This window comes from Kockovaella imperatae, assembly GCF_002102565.1.
Source record: "Kockovaella imperatae strain NRRL Y-17943 chromosome Unknown BD324scaffold_2, whole genome shotgun sequence".
NCBI classification, from domain to species: Eukaryota; Fungi; Basidiomycota; class Tremellomycetes; order Tremellales; family Cuniculitremaceae; genus Kockovaella; species Kockovaella imperatae.
This window is the reverse complement of record NW_019028942.1, coordinates 656,571-672,460: the sequence shown is the minus strand read 5'-3', so window position 1 is coordinate 672,460 and position 15,890 is coordinate 656,571. Positions and strand designations below refer to the sequence as shown.

General features: G+C 53.2%; 6 protein-coding genes across 6 annotated transcripts; 3 read left to right on the top strand and 3 right to left on the bottom strand.

Annotated features, from left to right (window-relative positions):
- Window positions 1-269: 269 nt before the first annotated feature.
- BD324DRAFT_615104 (hypothetical protein) lies at window positions 270-1,212 on the bottom strand. The gene is made up of 2 exons (XM_022014683.1): window positions 1,127-1,212; window positions 270-1,093 (listed from the first exon to the last, which is right to left on the bottom strand). Exon 2 carries the CDS (start codon window positions 893-895, stop codon window positions 431-433), a length of 465 nt encoding a protein of 154 aa, XP_021873604.1. The 5' UTR covers window positions 896-1,093; window positions 1,127-1,212; the 3' UTR covers window positions 270-430.
- A 5,466-nt stretch (window positions 1,213-6,678) lies between these two features.
- On the top strand, window positions 6,679-8,036 carry BD324DRAFT_575923 (hypothetical protein; the record flags this gene model as incomplete). Its single annotated transcript, XM_022013155.1, has 4 exons — window positions 6,679-6,807; window positions 6,855-7,193; window positions 7,235-7,391; window positions 7,444-8,036. 4 exons carry the CDS (start codon window positions 6,679-6,681, stop codon window positions 8,034-8,036), a joined length of 1,218 nt encoding a protein of 405 aa, XP_021873603.1.
- Window positions 8,037-8,231: 195 nt separating this feature from the next.
- On the top strand, window positions 8,232-9,598 carry BD324DRAFT_615095 (D-Tyr tRNAtyr deacylase-like domain-containing protein). Its single transcript, XM_022014682.1, has 8 exons — window positions 8,232-8,360; window positions 8,422-8,484; window positions 8,597-8,722; window positions 8,780-8,824; window positions 8,869-8,885; window positions 8,924-9,002; window positions 9,061-9,104; window positions 9,169-9,598. The coding sequence occupies exons 1-8, from the start codon at window positions 8,261-8,263 to the stop codon at window positions 9,454-9,456; spliced, it is 762 nt and encodes a 253-aa protein (XP_021873602.1). The 5' UTR covers window positions 8,232-8,260; the 3' UTR covers window positions 9,457-9,598.
- BD324DRAFT_615088 (SAC3/GANP/Nin1/mts3/eIF-3 p25 family-domain-containing protein) lies at window positions 9,599-10,880 on the bottom strand. The gene is made up of 5 exons (XM_022014681.1): window positions 10,593-10,880; window positions 10,482-10,551; window positions 10,172-10,424; window positions 9,899-10,124; window positions 9,599-9,838 (listed from the first exon to the last, which is right to left on the bottom strand). Exons 1-5 carry the CDS (start codon window positions 10,692-10,694, stop codon window positions 9,623-9,625), a joined length of 867 nt encoding a protein of 288 aa, XP_021873601.1. The 5' UTR covers window positions 10,695-10,880; the 3' UTR covers window positions 9,599-9,622.
- Window positions 10,881-11,324: 444 nt separating this feature from the next.
- Window positions 11,325-13,105, top strand: BD324DRAFT_607031 (hypothetical protein; the record flags this gene model as incomplete). Its single annotated transcript, XM_022014044.1, has 4 exons — window positions 11,325-11,437; window positions 11,487-11,595; window positions 11,648-12,574; window positions 12,614-13,105. The coding sequence occupies 4 exons, from the start codon at window positions 11,325-11,327 to the stop codon at window positions 13,103-13,105; spliced, it is 1,641 nt and encodes a 546-aa protein (XP_021873600.1).
- Window positions 13,106-13,431: 326 nt separating this feature from the next.
- On the bottom strand, window positions 13,432-15,867 carry BD324DRAFT_678907 (hypothetical protein). Its single transcript, XM_022019019.1, has 11 exons — window positions 15,661-15,867; window positions 15,438-15,573; window positions 15,380-15,390; window positions 15,241-15,325; window positions 15,159-15,196; window positions 15,036-15,109; window positions 14,763-14,980; window positions 14,603-14,703; window positions 14,491-14,560; window positions 14,351-14,440; window positions 13,432-14,300 (listed from the first exon to the last, which is right to left on the bottom strand). Exons 1-11 carry the CDS (start codon window positions 15,738-15,740, stop codon window positions 13,503-13,505), a joined length of 1,701 nt encoding a protein of 566 aa, XP_021873599.1. The 5' UTR covers window positions 15,741-15,867; the 3' UTR covers window positions 13,432-13,502.
- Window positions 15,868-15,890: the final 23 nt, after the last annotated feature.

The following is a 15,890-nucleotide window of genomic DNA, read 5'->3' as shown; positions in this document are numbered from 1 at the left end:
CTAAATAGCACGTTTGTTGTAGAGACCCTCATTTGTTTGAACGTGCAAATACCCAGGGGGAGGGAGGGGGAGAGAGAGGAAAAAAAAACAAAGAGTACGTTCGAGGTCAGCCCTTGACGCCAGAGGTGAACTGCTGGCTGTGGTCGGGCAATATATCTGTAGAGGGGGAGCATTCGACGCGTGGGCCATTGAAAAAAAGAAAAGTGTGTAATGCAAGCAATCCGATTGGCTAGTGGCCTTGTACACGGTCTCAAACACTCCGAGGCTATCCGGTTTTGTACTTTTTGCATCATGCATCGTCATCGGGCAGAGATTTCAGCTGTCCCGATGCCATGGACGACTGGACTCATCGAGATCATCTCAGTCAATCGAGGTGTAAGATCAAGGATCTTTTGTACCGTATTTCTTCCGGCCGGTACATCCCACATGGTCAAAATCGCATATCCGCATCGTGGACCCATTTTTTCCGCCTCTTTTCATCCTTGTTGTCTCGGGGGCAACGGTCCAGGTGCAGGTTAAGGATCGAGCCATTTTTGCATCCGGGTCTCCTCTTCGTGCAGAAACCTGTGAGAGCAGACACCGAAGAGGTACGTTTGGGCATCCTCATGTGGACCCCCCACTCCTTACACCAAACCAGGCTTGCACCGCCTGAAGGGAAAATTTGACATCGGGGGTATGATCTGCCTGCCGTACGAGCGAGAGTGAAATGAAATTTGATTATTATCGCCCGGCCTGAGGAAGAAGGAGACGGCCTCAGCGTGTGGTCACACGCCGTGCTTCGCAGCGCAGATCCCGCTAACCTGAATGGTAGCCTGAGCGGAGAGCCGGATGCAGGATGCAGTTCTGCACCCACACACAGTCGACCGTTTTCCATCAATCTCGGCGAAACGGTCATTCATGTGATCCTGAGAGAAGGGCCATGTTCCGGGCTACAGAATGCGCTTTCGAGCATCAGTCAAGTCAGTCAGACTCCTTCACCGGTAATGGGTCGCAGTGCTAGCGGTGAATTCTGGAGAATCGACCTTGTATCTTGCAGGTGGTTTTACCGTTTCGTATCGGTGTTTTCCTCTCAGCTTGGTCGCGATCGCGTACACTTGACTATAAACAAGACCTCTGTGGCACCCACGAGCAAGCGCTTGCACGTCATTGCGAGCAGCCTGATAATTGTGATTCGGGAGTGAGAACTCATGAATTTCTACCAAGGAAGCTGGTTCAACGACAGCTTATTAGACCCACTAAAACTTGTCGGTAGAGAGCTTACCCCGTTGCACGTGACTCAGCAGAAGAATCGTGCCTGCCATCCTTATGGAGCGATCCGACTCGGGACTCAGCGCTTTAGACTTACCCTTGGGAAATCTAGATGGCTGCACGCTAAAATTGGTTCCTTGGCCCGCGTTGAAGGCACGCGAGTTACTGAGAAAATATGAACCTGGGATTCCAGAACATCCGGCACAGATCGTCCGAGACAGGCTAGGACAAGCTCATAGATGCAACCCTTCGTCATGGCGAGAGTATAATTTGTCGGTCTCTGCTCCACCAGAATTCCCGCCAATTGCATTGCAGGTTGAGAGGCCTGGTGTGCTCTGATTCATCCGATCATTATATTAAGGGGGCGACATTTAAAGCATTCTTAAAGTTCGACAAAGCCCTCGGGTGAATATCATCATCTGTCGTCATGATATGTGAACATACTCAGAGAGGTCATGTGTGTGTGTAGGGGGCAATGGATATGATGGAATTGTGGTGAGAGATGAGGTCGTTGGGGAGTGGAAGTTTGGATTGTCCTGTCCATCGTTGAATGTTCCCATACCTAGTGCCACAATAACGACTTTGTGTGAAGGTCAGTGCGCACATTCCTCTCAGGGGGGAGATTTCCTCGACGTCACTGCTGGGTCCATCATCTCATCATCTCGATCATCGACATCAATCTCTTGTTGTTGTCACTCGACTCCCATATGAGTGATCTGGCAAACAGAGTCCACGAGATGGTCGACTAAAGCTGTGAGGGGTAGACTAGCGACATCAGCAACCGCTAGGTTGCTGCACCGAGTTCGGCGGAGTATACCGTGAGTCTGCTTTCATCTTTCAGTCCGTAACATCCCCATCACCATCCTGTCTGTCGCCTATCCAAACCAATCCTGCATGCGTCTACCCCAAGTTCGCATAGCCACCTTCTGCCAGGGCCGACGTCTCGTCCCTGATGAAGTAAAAGGTTCCCACTCCTAAAAAAAAAGCTTGAGCTAGTAGACCTTTACCCCTCCTGGATTCAGCGGATCCATCCTATTCCCTCATCGTCTGTCCAGCCCTCTCAAGCTGCATATTCCTATAGCGGAGGACTTCATTGTCCGAACTTGCTCAACACAAGTCCAGCGCTGACATCTTACGTGCCCTTCCTCCTTCTATCTCTCCACATACCCCGTACGCCACGCTCTACTTCCGCTCTTATCCCGCTTCAAGATCACCCGGATTTCTCATGTTCCGATAATAATTTCATTTAACCTATTGGCTGCTCCTCTCCACCACGCTCCAACATCCATGGAAACGATCTACCCGCATCCATGACCTTGTTGACGATCTCTCAACGTCCAAAAATGATCTTGACAACGATTCGGTCTCCAATGAATCGCATATGAAATTGAATACACCTTCGGATCTCAATCCCATCATCTCGTCGCGTCGACTGTCTATTCACATCCCTCACCAATGCCTTTCTACTCGCTTGAGGCCTCGTCCTCTACTTCGTTTCATACTGCCCGACGCTCTACTCCCGATCATGTAGGTTCCCGATCGTCTTTAGTCGTCAGTATGGTCGATCCATTCACGAAGCTTCGGCCCAAGTCTACGCGCAGAAGTGAAGCCGACGAATGGTTGATCCCGTACTCTAGAGACTCTGGACCATCCCGACTCACTGATTCGGACATAGGAGCCTCCCCGCACGCCCCTCCCTCAAAGCAGAGTGCTTTAATGAGCTACCTCCACTCACCGCTCTCGCTACCTTCCGGGAACAATGGCCCGAATCGTACATACCGCTTCCCAAGCACTATCCCTGCAAAGGCATTTCCACAACGTCCTCTAGCGACACAACTGCAAACCCCCGGACAGCACAACGATCATGCTGCTTCACTTTCTGGAATGCGTCTACCCACAGACTCGTCTGTACCCACGGGCCTCGCTGCTCAGAAACTCTTGTTCTCTCCTTTGGCTCGCGAAGCAAGGCAACGTCCCTCAGATAACCCGGACCCTCTTGATCCCAGTGCCGATTGGGTAGGGAGTAGAGCAAGGACGGTCTCTGCTCCCGCTCGAAGCTCTCGACATCGGCGCCAGGACTCAGAGACTAAACATTGGATGACTCCGACTGTCTGTGATCGGCTTGTTTTCCCTCGTCCAGCTCTCACTCCGCTGGTTATCACTCCCCCGACAAGTCCCGGGCGGGCAGAAACGGACGATCGATCAAGCTTTCTATCCAGAGACGATTGGGGAGTCGTGGAGGACGGTAAGAGAAGGCTTAGAGAGCGAGAAGGCTGGGCGGATTATGTGCATCGGGGAGGTCGAAGCATGTCATTCGGGGATCAAAAGGCAAGACCGGGCGCGCCAATCATAGGAAATGCTCGAATCCGTTCCAAAGAGCATGAGAAGCGGCAGTCTATGGAGCAGGATGGTGGTAGGAGGCGCAACTCAATATCATCATTGTTCAGGCGATACTCATCCAGAGAACGACCGACTATCCATCCGTCGGCATCAGAGGAGGATGTCCGTCGTCCTAATCGATTGCCTCGACTATCTCAGATGTCGTCGACTCGATACGCCGACCGAGCTGGACCTCAGACAGCAGGCGAGGATTTTTTCCCTGCGAAGTATCCCTCTCATCGATATGGTGGATTGAGAGGACTTCGAGGGCACACGCATACTCGGTCATCACCAGACCTAAGTCAAATTGCTCGAGAATCCATGGCGGAGCCACTGCCTCCACTGCCCTCGGGACCGCCTCCACGAACCTTACGACTGCAGCACCCAAGAACGAGCGAAAGGGTCCGCAATAACGAGGAAGGAGTCATCGTTATCGGGCCTGGTACCAGTGCTTATCGAGCTCCTCCGGTCAATCCCAGACGTCCGACCAATCTAGAGGCTTTCAGTACTGCAAGATCAGGCAATTCGTTCACAGGCGAACCCTCATTCCGTCAGAGAGCGCCCCGACCACTAGACTTGTCAGTGACAGTATCACCTCATCCCTCTTCCCTCCCGCCATTGACCGCGAGTCAACGTTCAAGTTCCGCAAACATTTACAAGGCTCTCCCTGATTTACCGACTGGTAACCAATCGCCTACGCTAGAATTGGCTCCATTCTCTGACCTCAGTGCTGAAGTTGGCAAAGCCATGTCACCTGAAATGCGCTCAGTCTCAGGCTTTTCACCGGCTAGGCAAACGCCTGGACGAGGTCGACATGAGGGCGACCGAGATTCGGCAGTTACGTATCGTACGCCCCCGTCATATCGGAGCGAAGCCATGTCACCTGCCCGCGACACGCTCCTCTCTCCCGCTCGAGCTTTGCTCGTCAAGCAGCATCAAATCGCCAAAACCAGAAAGGCATTCGCTAGCCCCGCTGCTCAACCGAGAAATGGATCTATTGGGTCGCAAAAGCCGGCTCATAAGCGGAATGAAAGAGCTTCTTGGCATTCGAATCCCGTGCCAGCACATCTGCCAGCTCCACTTCATAACACTGGTCCGATATCCCCGCCGGCGCCCATCGCTCTTGACGATACATCCCCCTCTAGGGCTGCGGCTCTTCCTTTGACCGCATCCGGACAGCGAAAGCAGACAGCTCTGGAAGAAATTGTCAATCGACGTCGAGCTGGTAGCGTATCGACTACGGAGGAGCAGGCGCCGCTGGCCAAGGTTTCACCGTCCCGGGACAGAGAGGAAACTCCCGAGCTGGGACGGAACGCTGCAATACTACCAAGCCGTGCTTTGCCTGCGCTCGAGATGTCAGAGTCGTCTTGGATCACTCCCTCAAGGGACAATCGTGGTATACCCATCTTGGCGCCACCGGTTTTCAGCCCCTCTCCTCAGGCAGCTACTCCTGTTGCCGCCACCCATGTCGCAGGCCGCGACTTTCTCTCCATTCCTTTACCACCTGATCCGCCTAACATGCTTCGTACAGATACCAGTACAACAGCACAGTCCAAAGCGACGATTTACACATCTGCGTCTGAGGGCTGGAATCGCGATCTCGAGTCGGGTATGACTACGCCCACGGCTGATTACACTCACCCGTTCGATCAGCAAGGCACATTGTCGAGCCGTGGTCATGACAATGTGGAGGAATCACACCACGGAGAGCGACTGATGGCGAGGACGCCTGAAAATCCGAGGGATAACAGCCCGGATAATACGCCGAGTCCTTCACACATGATGGACGATCGCGACTTTGCGGTGAGTCCAAGCCGCGAAAATCCAACTGATTTCAATCGCAGGGCTTGTTCTTTCGGACGCCCAAAGACGCTAGCGACTCATTCCCCTCGCCTGAGATCTCATCTGATTCCATCATGGGGGATAGACTTGGCAGTCTGGATCAAGGTAACGCAGGCCTAGGCATCGAGCTGCCTTCGCTGGCGAATCGCTCGGATGCGGTTCTCACGTCGCCTGTTCGACAACAGGATCTCCGTCGACCTTCGGATGCGAGCGCAGGCACCAACGGGACCGGAGGGACAGGAAAAACATCTGGAACGCATGGAACTGGCCTGACGGCGCATACGGAGATCACTACACCGGTCATGAGAGATCACGATGTTGCTATCCGTAGCAGTGGGGACAGCCACTCTATACCGCATTCAGCCGAGTCAATTCGCAGATCCGAGGTTGCGGATGCGGCCGTTCAGGTACGACAGAAGACTGCGAATGATAAATCGACAGCAACCGCTCCTGGTGAGTTATCGTATCGCCTCGAGGAACCTTCCGCTGACTCCAATAGGACCCCCTATTCCACCTTTCCGAAATGAAGCGCCACACTCGCCCGAAAATCCGCTAACCGGTAATCGCCGAGACGAAGGACTGATCAGCATTACTCCATCCTCTTCTATCTCTAACCTTCCTCCCGCGCTGTCACCAGGAACGTTTGGGGCTCCCACACCAAGGAAAGAGCGGGCAGGCTACTTCGGACACAAGTCGAATCTATCCGGTGCCAGCACTCAATCGGTCCTGACCACTCAATCCCATCGCTCTGCCCACTCTGGATCTACCGGTACGCCTATCCGACCACCTAGACCACCATCACCCGGGCTGGAGTCTCACAGACATTCTCCAGACACGGGCAAGGTCATCACATTTTCTCGGACGGGCAAAACCATCTCTCCCATCCATTCGCCTTTCTCATCTCCTCGATTTGCTTCGCGGCCCAGCACAGCAGACCAGCCGATACTGTCTGCGGTACCGTCTTTCGTAGCCGAGTTCCCAGCACCTCCCTCCCCCTCGTCTCCATCAAGTGCCAAATTTCCAGCCACCTTTACCACTCCGCCTCGCACCTCGTCCCTAGCGGCGTTTATTGACTCCTTGGCTCATCTCGACCAACCAGATTCAACGACTTCTCACTCGGACACGCTCCGCGCACTTGGGCTCGGAACATCTTCGGCGACAGAAGTTTCAGAATTTGGCTCGACTCCTGATTCTGCTTCGCGACCTGTCATGTCCGGAGCCATCTCTTCTCCTTCTACTCCCTCTCGCCAGGGCAAGCGACATGGAATAGCTTTCGGTCAGGTCATCATTGGACCTCCTGGTGCCGGCAAGAGTACTTACGCCCATGGGATGCAGCAGGTGAGTGTGAGAGTGGCTATGTGCACTGCTCAATCGCTGATCCTCAGTTCCTCACTGCTCTTGGTCGACCCTGCCACGTCGTCAATCTCGATCCCGCTACTCCCTCCCCTTCTTACCCCTGCTCAGTCAACATCACCGATCTCATCTCCCTCGAGAGTGTAATGCGTGAATATGGCCTCGGACCAAATGGTGCCATGCTTTATGTCGCCGAGTATCTTGAAGCCAATCTGGACTGGTTGGTGGATCGACTGGATGAGCTGTTGCTGCAAGAAGGAACTCTGGTGCCTGGTTATGTGATTTTCGATACGCCTGGACAAGTTGAACTGTGGACGAATCACGATAGTTTCAAGAGAGTGATTGAGCGATTGACAAAGATGGATCATAGAGTGAGTTTGGTGGAGCGAGATCTGAGGCTCATCCTCGCCAGCTCGTGGCCGTTCACCTTTCCGATGCTCACTATATTACGGACGCGAGCAAGTTCATCTCTGTGGCGTTGTTGGCGCTGCGAGCCACGTTACAGCTTGAATTACCGCATGTGAATGTTTTATCAAAGATCGACCTGCTGTCCACCTATGGCGAATTGCGTGAGTCCAAACTGCACTGTGTCCGGGCACAGGCTGAACGTTGCATTGCCAGCTTTCGACTTGAGGTACTACACTGAGTGCCGGGATTTGGAATACCTGCTCGACTCGCTCGACATAGACACTCGACCCAATCCCAAGATGAAGGCGCTCAATCGTGCAATGGTGGAACTGGTCGAGCAATACGGCGCTGTACATTTCGAGACCTTGGCTGTGGAAGATAAACGAAGCATGTTGAAATTGGTACGAATCATCGATCAAGCGATTGGTTACGTCTCTCTACCGGGCTCAGTTTCGACTTTGGGTGACACGACTCTTAATGAGAAAGCGAGTCATGTAGGAGGAGACTTCCTTCGAAACATGCCGACATTGGACGATTTGGGCGACGTGGATGATGTGCAGGAGAGATGGGGGGCCAGGAAGGCCCAACACGACGAAGAAGAGATGGAAGCGTGGGGAAGAGAGTGGGAGATGAGGCGTGCAGCTTCTGGAAAAGAGTATGGGGAAGGGGATGGAGCCGCTGCAGAGAAGGACGAAGAGGAAGAGAGTGACGCCGATGAGCAAGTCTTTCGGGGGATGGAGAGGGCCATGCCCCTGTCAGGGATGGCTGCACAGGTCGTACGACCTAGTGCGGCTCATGACGATTAGATTCAACGACAAGGTACGATTTTCTGGATTGACACCGGGCAGCTATTTCACATATAATACACCACGATGATTCCCCTTTGCACGTTCCATTTCTGGGGCCTCTACATGTAGTCGGCGATGCTTTAACACATGTTATATATGCATAGATGTAGCTAGTATGTGGGGAAATTCCACAAGCGATCTTATCAGTTCGGACCCGACGGACGGAAATCACGGTCTGCGATATGTTGAACATTACAGCACCATACGTCTTAGACTGCAGAACACCACCGCAGGGGGGTATGAAGGCGGTAGTGCAGCGAGTAATCTCAGCTTCGGTAGCTGGTGAGTTTCCAGCCCGGCTGACAGTCTGTGCTATGGCGCAAGAGCTCACAGTCGGGACCAGTGGACGGGAAGGTCATCTCCCAGATTGGAAAGGGATTGCTTGTTCTGGTCGGCGTGGACAGGTGTGAGTGCGGGTCTAACTACTCCGATCACGACAATTTGTGGACTTGCTGCTACCATGACACTATGTCAACTCACGATATCCATACTCTTGCTGAGCCGACTGCCTCGTTCAGATGATCAAGCTACGGACTCATCGTTCATCATCAAGAAGATCCTTGGGGCGAAGCTCTTCCCGGGGGACAATGACTCTGGTCCATGGAAGCGGAGTGTTATGGACGTCGAAGGCGAGGTCCTTTGCGGTATGTCGTTCTCTACGTGGAGGGCGATTCAGCATCTGACTCTTGGGATTCGCCCAGTCTCCCAATTCACCCTCTTTGCCAATTTCAAAGGCATGAAACCTGGTGAGCGGATTGTGTGATCACGCCTGAGCTCATCACGTTGGAAGATTTCCACGAATCAATGGTGAGTGCAGGACATCAAACCCAGACCTGATGATCCAGCCTGGGTCGAGCAGCCGGTCTTTTTACAGCTCGTTTCTTGAAGAGATAAGGCGATCCTACGTTGCCGACAGAATCAAGGGTTAGGCTGTCCTCTCGTCAATCCGCCACTCTCTTAGAATGCTGATTGACTGGTACAGATGGAGAGTTCGGAGCCATGATGCAGGTCTCTCTGGTCAACGATGTGCGTCTGATCTCCTTTCCAATCATCATCACTCTGTTCCCTGAGCTGACCCGGAAACGAGCAGGGTCCAGTAACGGTCACGTTCGAGTCTCGCGACAAGGCTATCTCCTCGACCTCTGAACCCACAGCAACAAATGGTCGATCGGGACAGACACGAGAGAAAGATGAACATGCCCGTTTGAAGGCTCTGAAGAAAGCCGAGCTTGAGCAGAGGACAATGGACAATGCTCGATGGAAAGCAGAAGCGCGTGCAATGGCTGATCTTGAACGCAAAGGAGATGTTCAGGCCGGTGGCACAGATACCGCTCCACGGACAGAGGAGTCGTCTGGTAGTAATGTGGATCAGCGTTAAACGGCGATGGGCATCAGTGACGACTATTCACGAAGCATCAGCTAGCGCCGAAATGGTCTGTGCTCCGCATTCTGTGCGCCGTATTCAGCTGCGACATATCATGCTGCATCATTTCATGCTCGGAAATACAATGTACATGCAATGCACTTTCTTTGTTCTCACCACCTTACACCACCGCCTCCAATTGCTGAGCCAGTCTCAGGCTGGGTCCCACCATTCGCGTCATCGGTGTACCCTTCTTCACGCCCTTGCCCTGCAAAATGTCCAATGTCTGAGCAGAGGCGTTCGGATCGCTAAACTTGGCAGCGGCGATGGCGATGTCGGGTTTGGGGGACAGAGGGAAGGTGAAGGTGGAAGTGGAATGAGAGAGCTCCCATCCGCGCTGAATCAGAACGGTCAGTCAGAAAATCCTGGTTGGATCCAGGTGGTTGACTCTGCTCACTTGTGTGGCGAATTCTACCAATTGAGATGTCTCGCCAGACTTGTAGAACAGCAGCGTCGCGGCGTTGGAGAGTGGTAAAGAAGTATACGAAGTTTCAACAGTAGCTGCGATCTGAGATCTGACTTGACCCATCAGACGTTCGAGGAGAAAGCCGAATTCAGGCCGAGGTACGCGATCACGCGCACGATAGACCTTGTTGTAAGATCCCTCCATGAGCCATCTTTCTCTGCAACGGATGTCAGCTCAACCTAGGCGTAGAGTTGAGGAGCCCACAAGTCTACAGCGAGCTTGATGAAGACATCCTGAAGCTGTTCGGGGTCCAAAGTCTCCAGCATGGTGTGAAAGGCCGTCAGATCACCCTCGCTGAGCCAGTATAGAAGCCTCAGGCCGAGGATAATCGGTCGATTTGGAGATGCATCTAGTTGAGCGTTGTCGTAGAATGGCAGGAGAAGAGAATCGTAAGAGAGGTAGGATTTGATGTTACCTGAGCGAAGAGCGTGGAAAGCTCCTATCTCCAGCACAGAGCCTAGTGACGAAGTCAAGTCAGCCGGGAGGCCAAGAGCCGATGTCATTAAATGCTTACGGGTCAGGGCGAGCTCGTGACGATCTGAGTCTGGAGAGGCGAACAGGAGACCAGATTGAGCGAAGTGAACCTAGAAGAACATGAGCCCGATCTCCTAGGTTCGCAGCTCACCTTTAGCTTAGCTAACCTCTGACTGATTTCTGGCGCACTGGACGGGGGTCCATCGACCAATGAATGAAGCTGAGTGAGCTCCTGCTGGAGCGCCGCCGTCATCTTGAAACCAGTCAACAGTGCGTTTCAAGTCGTTCGATTCAGTGTGCTGTGAGCTCTGGACCTCCTGATCAAAGCTGATGTGTTCCTTGTCGCTATCAGAGATGGGATATGGCTAATGATTACAGTACACGGGCTTGTCTCTCAGTCGCGTTGTAAGGAGGTGAGATGATCAACGCCACAATCTGAAATTCCCGAATAAAACGCCGGGCTTCATACGTTCCAGTGATTCGACGGTTGAAATCCTCTCGTGTTGCTGCTGTCACATCCTCATTCCCCCCTGTCGACCTTTGCCTTGCTCCAACACGCATCGCGGCGAGCTCACACTTGGTCAGAGACTAGAAAGAGGATCACTGAAACCTACAAGCTTGTTTTACAGCGACAACATCCGCTTGCCCAGAAGCTACCGCTCGTTCATAGCTCGTTCACCCCTTGTCATCCGTCAATCCTCACATCTTCCGTAGACCCCTCGACTTTGAAAGCATTGTCGCTGTAGAAGAGATCCGTTCCGTCAACAGTTTTCTGCTCTCAGTCAGTTGATACCTTCTCCAATTGCTTGCTTCGGGCGGCTCCGACCTCTCCAGGACCGAACTGCAGCTGACACAGTTTCCCAGACGACCACCTTCACCCATAATGGCAGCTATCACCCAGCCCAACGGGCACGCTGCACCCACATCTGAATCCGGTTCTGGAAATCAGAAAATTCAACCCAATGATGTCGGTTGGCAGTTTGTCCCTCAGTACTAGTGAGCTCGAAGGATTGGCCAGATTGATCGCAGACTGACAATGCGTCAGCAACTTCGTGAACAAGCAGCCTCATCGACTTCACTGTTTTTACAATAAGCGGTCTACCTTCATCCATGGAGAAGAGGGCGAGGAGGCCCAGGTTGCTCTCGGTCAGCAAGTGAGCTAGCGTCGGCTTAATAATTCCTGGCGTCAGCTTACGTGCCACGCAGGAGATTCACGAACGCATCGCGGCTATCGGCTACGAGAACTGCAAAGTGTTCATTCATTCTATCGACTCCCAATCCTCTGCTGGAGGCGGCATCATTCTCCTTGTCATCGGTGAAATGTCAAACAACGCCGGTCCATGGCGCAAATTCACTCAGACCTTCTTCCTCGCTGAACAACCCAATGGCTACTTCGTCCTCAACGATATTTTCCGATACCTTAAAGAGGAAGAAGAGGAGGACGAGCTCGAGGATCCCGCGGATCAAGATGCTGCGGTCGAAGTCCCCGCTGGAGCTCCCGAAAGCCACTCCGCTCCTGTCCCTGTCCCCACTTTCAACCACCCTCCCACTCCCGAGTCTTCCGAGAAGCACGTCACACAGTCTTCTACTCCCAAGCCTGAACAAGCTCCTGCTCACCCTGACCCTAAAGCTGTCCCTACTGAGGCAGTAGTCGCTTCCGTCCCCGATGTCGACAAGGCTCCAAGTGAACCATCTGCTGCTGTGCAAGAGCCAGTAACTACTGCTCCTCCAGCGCCAGTCGAGGAGACTGCCAAGCCAGCTGATACACCTGCGCCTCCTGCTCCTGCTGCTCAGGCAGCTGCACCCAAAGCGAACGGCTCCACTGCTGCTCAACCTCCCGCAGCTCCCGCCAAACCTGCTGCCCCCAAGACCTGGGCATCCATGGCCGCAGCCGGTGGATCCTCTGCACCGAAAGCCTGGGGTGGTGCTTCCACCTCTAGCGCTGCTGCCAGCTCATCGGCTGCCCCTGCGGCCGCTGCGCCAGCTCCCGCTGCCAAGAAGGAGGAGTCTGCTTCCGCTCCCGCTCAGACTACCAGCTCTGCCAATGGATCGAAGCAAAACAACAACCACGAGGGCAAGCACCCATACTACGTCAATGCAATGAACGCCCCTACCCCTCATTGCTTTGTCAAAGTGAGTGCCTTCTGAGGCCTATCAGCTAACAATTGTCAGCTCCCCGGTTGGAACAGCGAGAACCAGGCAGGCGGTGACCAGACCGACGAGGCCGCCATTCGCGCCACCGCATCGCGTTTCGGGGAAGTCAAGAATATTGAGATTGTCAGGGAGAAGGCCTGTGCCTTTGTCGAGTTTGCAAAGGTCGACGGTGCTCGTCGCGCCATTGCTGCATCTCTGTCCGTTAGTCAAGGAGGAGAAGGCGGAGTCAAGATGGAGAATGGTCGAATTCTGAACTTTGGTCCGAGAAAGGAGAAGGACGAGCGTAGACCCAAGGGAGGAGCCGGAGCCACGGGTGGTCGAGGCGGAGCCAGTGGTGCCGAGAGAGTGGGACGTGGCCCAAACTCGGGTCGAGACGGTCAGGGCCAACAACAAAGGGAAGGCGGAGCTGGTGAGAGAGGCCAGAACGCTGGACGTGGTCGCGGTGGAAGAGGAAGAGGTGGAGCCGCACCTTCTGGTGGAGATCGTCCAGCACCGACTCAGGCAAAATAATGGTGCCGACTCGGCGTTCGAGTGTGATGGGTGTTCATGGAGTCAAAGGAACAGGACCTCATTTTTACTTTCGCATCACAGCCCGTCTTGCACACTAACCTTGTGTACAACAGTCTATTTCCTCCTATCGTCGTTCTGGGTTTCCCGCTTCATCTTTCTTTTTCTTTCCTGCATCTGGATCGACATCCCTCCCTTTTTGTCCCTCCATCTCTCTGCTCCTTCAAAACCTGGTCACCTCGACACAGTCTGAATATCACCTATTCCGTGCATAGTGACTATAGCTCCGTCGACGAAGTAAACGACACAATGTATGAGATGAGAAGTATGTTGTGCTTGCATTCGGCAGTAGTCCTTACTGCACAAAAATTATACTCATTTACGTCTCCAGGCAGTCGCCTCATCCCTGATCTCTCCCCCAGCCAGAATCCCTGCCTTCACCCCTCCCTCTGCTTCCACCGCCTCCTCTGGTTCCTCGAGCTGCAAAGCCGATCCGTATCCGACCTCTGAAGCCGCCTCTGTTGCCGCCGCTACCTGCGTCGCGACCCGCATGAGAGTCTGGTCCCGCCGCAGATCGTTTCTCTCCTCCAGCAGTCTCTGACCCCCCCTGCTTGCCCAACAGATTGCCTTTGGTCAGTAAAAACTTCCAGAAGGATTCGAACAGCGCTCTATCTTTGCCTTGTAGCCAATCTAGAGCGAGAGTCGCACCTTGTGAGGTTGTCCCGGTCGAGTCTCCATTCGCAGTTGAAGCCGGCGCTGGCTCGCTGGAAGCATCATCTATTGCATGTGAAGAGTCCCCCGTTGCCCTGTCGGTAAGTTGTGTTTGCGTACCCTCGGAGGTTAGAGGAGTTGGTGGTAAGAAAGAGAGCCTCATCCGTATGACCGGTCCTGCGACCTGCGGGGCCTTTTCATCGATGGCCATGCTGTTTTGAGCATTCTCCCTGGCGGCCTGACGTCGAGCAGCCCGTGACCACGTATTGCCTCTCGGAGAAAGATTCAGGGTACCATCTTCTTGTTCTTCCGCCTGAGCACTGGAATTTGGATCGAGTTGACACTCCAAGAGGACGGGCATCATAGTTTCGCGGAGAAGCTCAATGGCAAGTGGCGGCTGGAGAGGCCTATGGGTGAGTCGATTTGGAGCCGGTAATAGACGAGCATAAGATGTATTGGGCATTATCGTCTCCGGTAGAGTCAATGACTAGTGGAGATGATCAGCCAGAAAGCGACATCAACGAGCATGAGACCGACATCAGGGAGCCTGATCTCGCTGTATGACCACCCGATGATCCACCGACTTGTCTTGGCTTGCTTGATAGATTTGATGAAGTAGTTGTCGATCTGACGGTATCAGTGCTGTCTTCCTTCACGCCTACAGAGATCGTCCTCACCTTGAAGGACTTAATCAAATCTACCAGGGGAGTCAGAGATGAGTATTTGCCAATAAGGCTTGTGAACCATCTGCAGGCATGTTCAGGGCCCAATTCCCGCGGGTCAGCTCACTGTGCCTTGTCTGACAACCTAGTTGACTCGGAAATCATTCGGCTAACAAAGTCGACCTCGCCACCGGGACAGATAGACTCGTTGGCAGCTGCAGTCACAACCTGCGAGATCTAGTCAACTAGTATACGTGTAGTCTTCTGAGGCTCTGGCTCGCACTCACAGCATTGTTGGATGGATTCTTCAACTCCGTATTCTGCTTCATCTCCTCTTCTGAAGCGTAGAAAGGAGGGTTGCACATAACGATGTCATGAGACTGGTCACGAAGCGCAAACAGTATGTCTCCATTCGAATCGGCTCTCAAGAGCTTGATGGACTCTTTGGAGATCTGATTGCGCTCCAAGATTGATTGAGCGTGTTGCAACGAGATATCGTTGACGTCTGTCACTCGTCTATCAGTCATATGAACAACCCCTAGAGGAAGTGCCTGTCTCACCGGTGCCTGTAATGGCTGCGTCGGAACGCAATCGATGCAGTAAGAGTGGATATACCGCGATGTGTCCTGTTCCACTAAATCACGATCAGCTCGAGACCTCGAGACCAGAATCCTCCTACTTACATGTCGAGGATTCTGAGCTGATGTCCTCTATCAGGCTGCTTTTGAACGATTCAATACCAACCGATAAGACAATCAAGCTCACCGAAGGGCCTTTCGAGGTACTGCTTGAACCCGGGATACAATTGAGAAACGGTTCGAGGTCCAACACGGACAAAGCATAATCAAGCCTGAGTAAGCGTTTAGCATGGTTCCTGACATATGAGTCCGTGGATTGCGCGTACCGGTTCGAGATCTAAGTATGTGTCAGCTGCTGTCCCGATGCTCAGATGGAAAGCTCACAGTTGGACAGAGTCGGTCGTCTCTCAAATCAACGTCCAGATCCCAGTCATGCTTCAACAAGGCTTTCGTCAACGCTCTTAATGCAGCGGGATCAGCAAAGTCGATGGCTGCATATCCAGTCTCAGAAGCTTTGACACTGAAAAGAGCATCAGCTCAGCTAATCTGAGATCAAAGCTCAACAGTGCTGGACAGCGACACGATGACATGTCTTCCGATCACTTACAAAGGTGCCAGCTCTGGGCATCTGTCCCCCAGCCGCTTGAAATCTGGCTTTGCTCGAGCATAGCGACTGAGAGGGTGCATACTGTAATCGGCAATGTATGCGAGACGAGAATTGGGTAAAGGCGTCAAGCTGCAATTGGAGACTGAATCAAGCTGGTCAACCTCCACCGGGCAACCGGAATTCAGGACGTTAGCAACAGTGGGAATCCAAAGCCAGGGCAAAATGCATGA

Coding starts and splice junctions, on each gene's coding strand:
- BD324DRAFT_615104 (XM_022014683.1), bottom strand. CDS start 895: ATGACCGTTTCGCCGAGATTGATGGAAAACGGTCGACTGTGTGTGGGT.
- BD324DRAFT_615095 (XM_022014682.1), top strand. CDS start 8,261: ATGTTGAACATTACAGCACCATACGTCTTAGACTGCAGAACACCACCG. Junction 8,723..8,779: donor CGAAGGCGAGGTCCTTTGCG/GTATGTCGTTCT, acceptor GGATTCGCCCAG/TCTCCCAATTCACCCTCTTT. Junction 9,105..9,168: donor AGGTCTCTCTGGTCAACGAT/GTGCGTCTGATC, acceptor GGAAACGAGCAG/GGTCCAGTAACGGTCACGTT.
- BD324DRAFT_615088 (XM_022014681.1), bottom strand. CDS start 10,694: ATGACGGCGGCGCTCCAGCAGGAGCTCACTCAGCTTCATTCATTGGTC. Junction 10,552..10,592: donor AGAGGTTAGCTAAGCTAAAG/GTGAGCTGCGAA, acceptor ATGTTCTTCTAG/GTTCACTTCGCTCAATCTGG. Junction 10,125..10,171: donor ATCAAGCTCGCTGTAGACTT/GTGGGCTCCTCA, acceptor CATCCGTTGCAG/AGAAAGATGGCTCATGGAGG.
- BD324DRAFT_678907 (XM_022019019.1), bottom strand. CDS start 15,740: ATGCACCCTCTCAGTCGCTATGCTCGAGCAAAGCCAGATTTCAAGCGG. Junction 14,704..14,762: donor AGAATCCATCCAACAATGCT/GTGAGTGCGAGC, acceptor TAGATCTCGCAG/GTTGTGACTGCAGCTGCCAA. Junction 14,301..14,350: donor GCGAGATCAGGCTCCCTGAT/GTCGGTCTCATG, acceptor CATCTCCACTAG/TCATTGACTCTACCGGAGAC.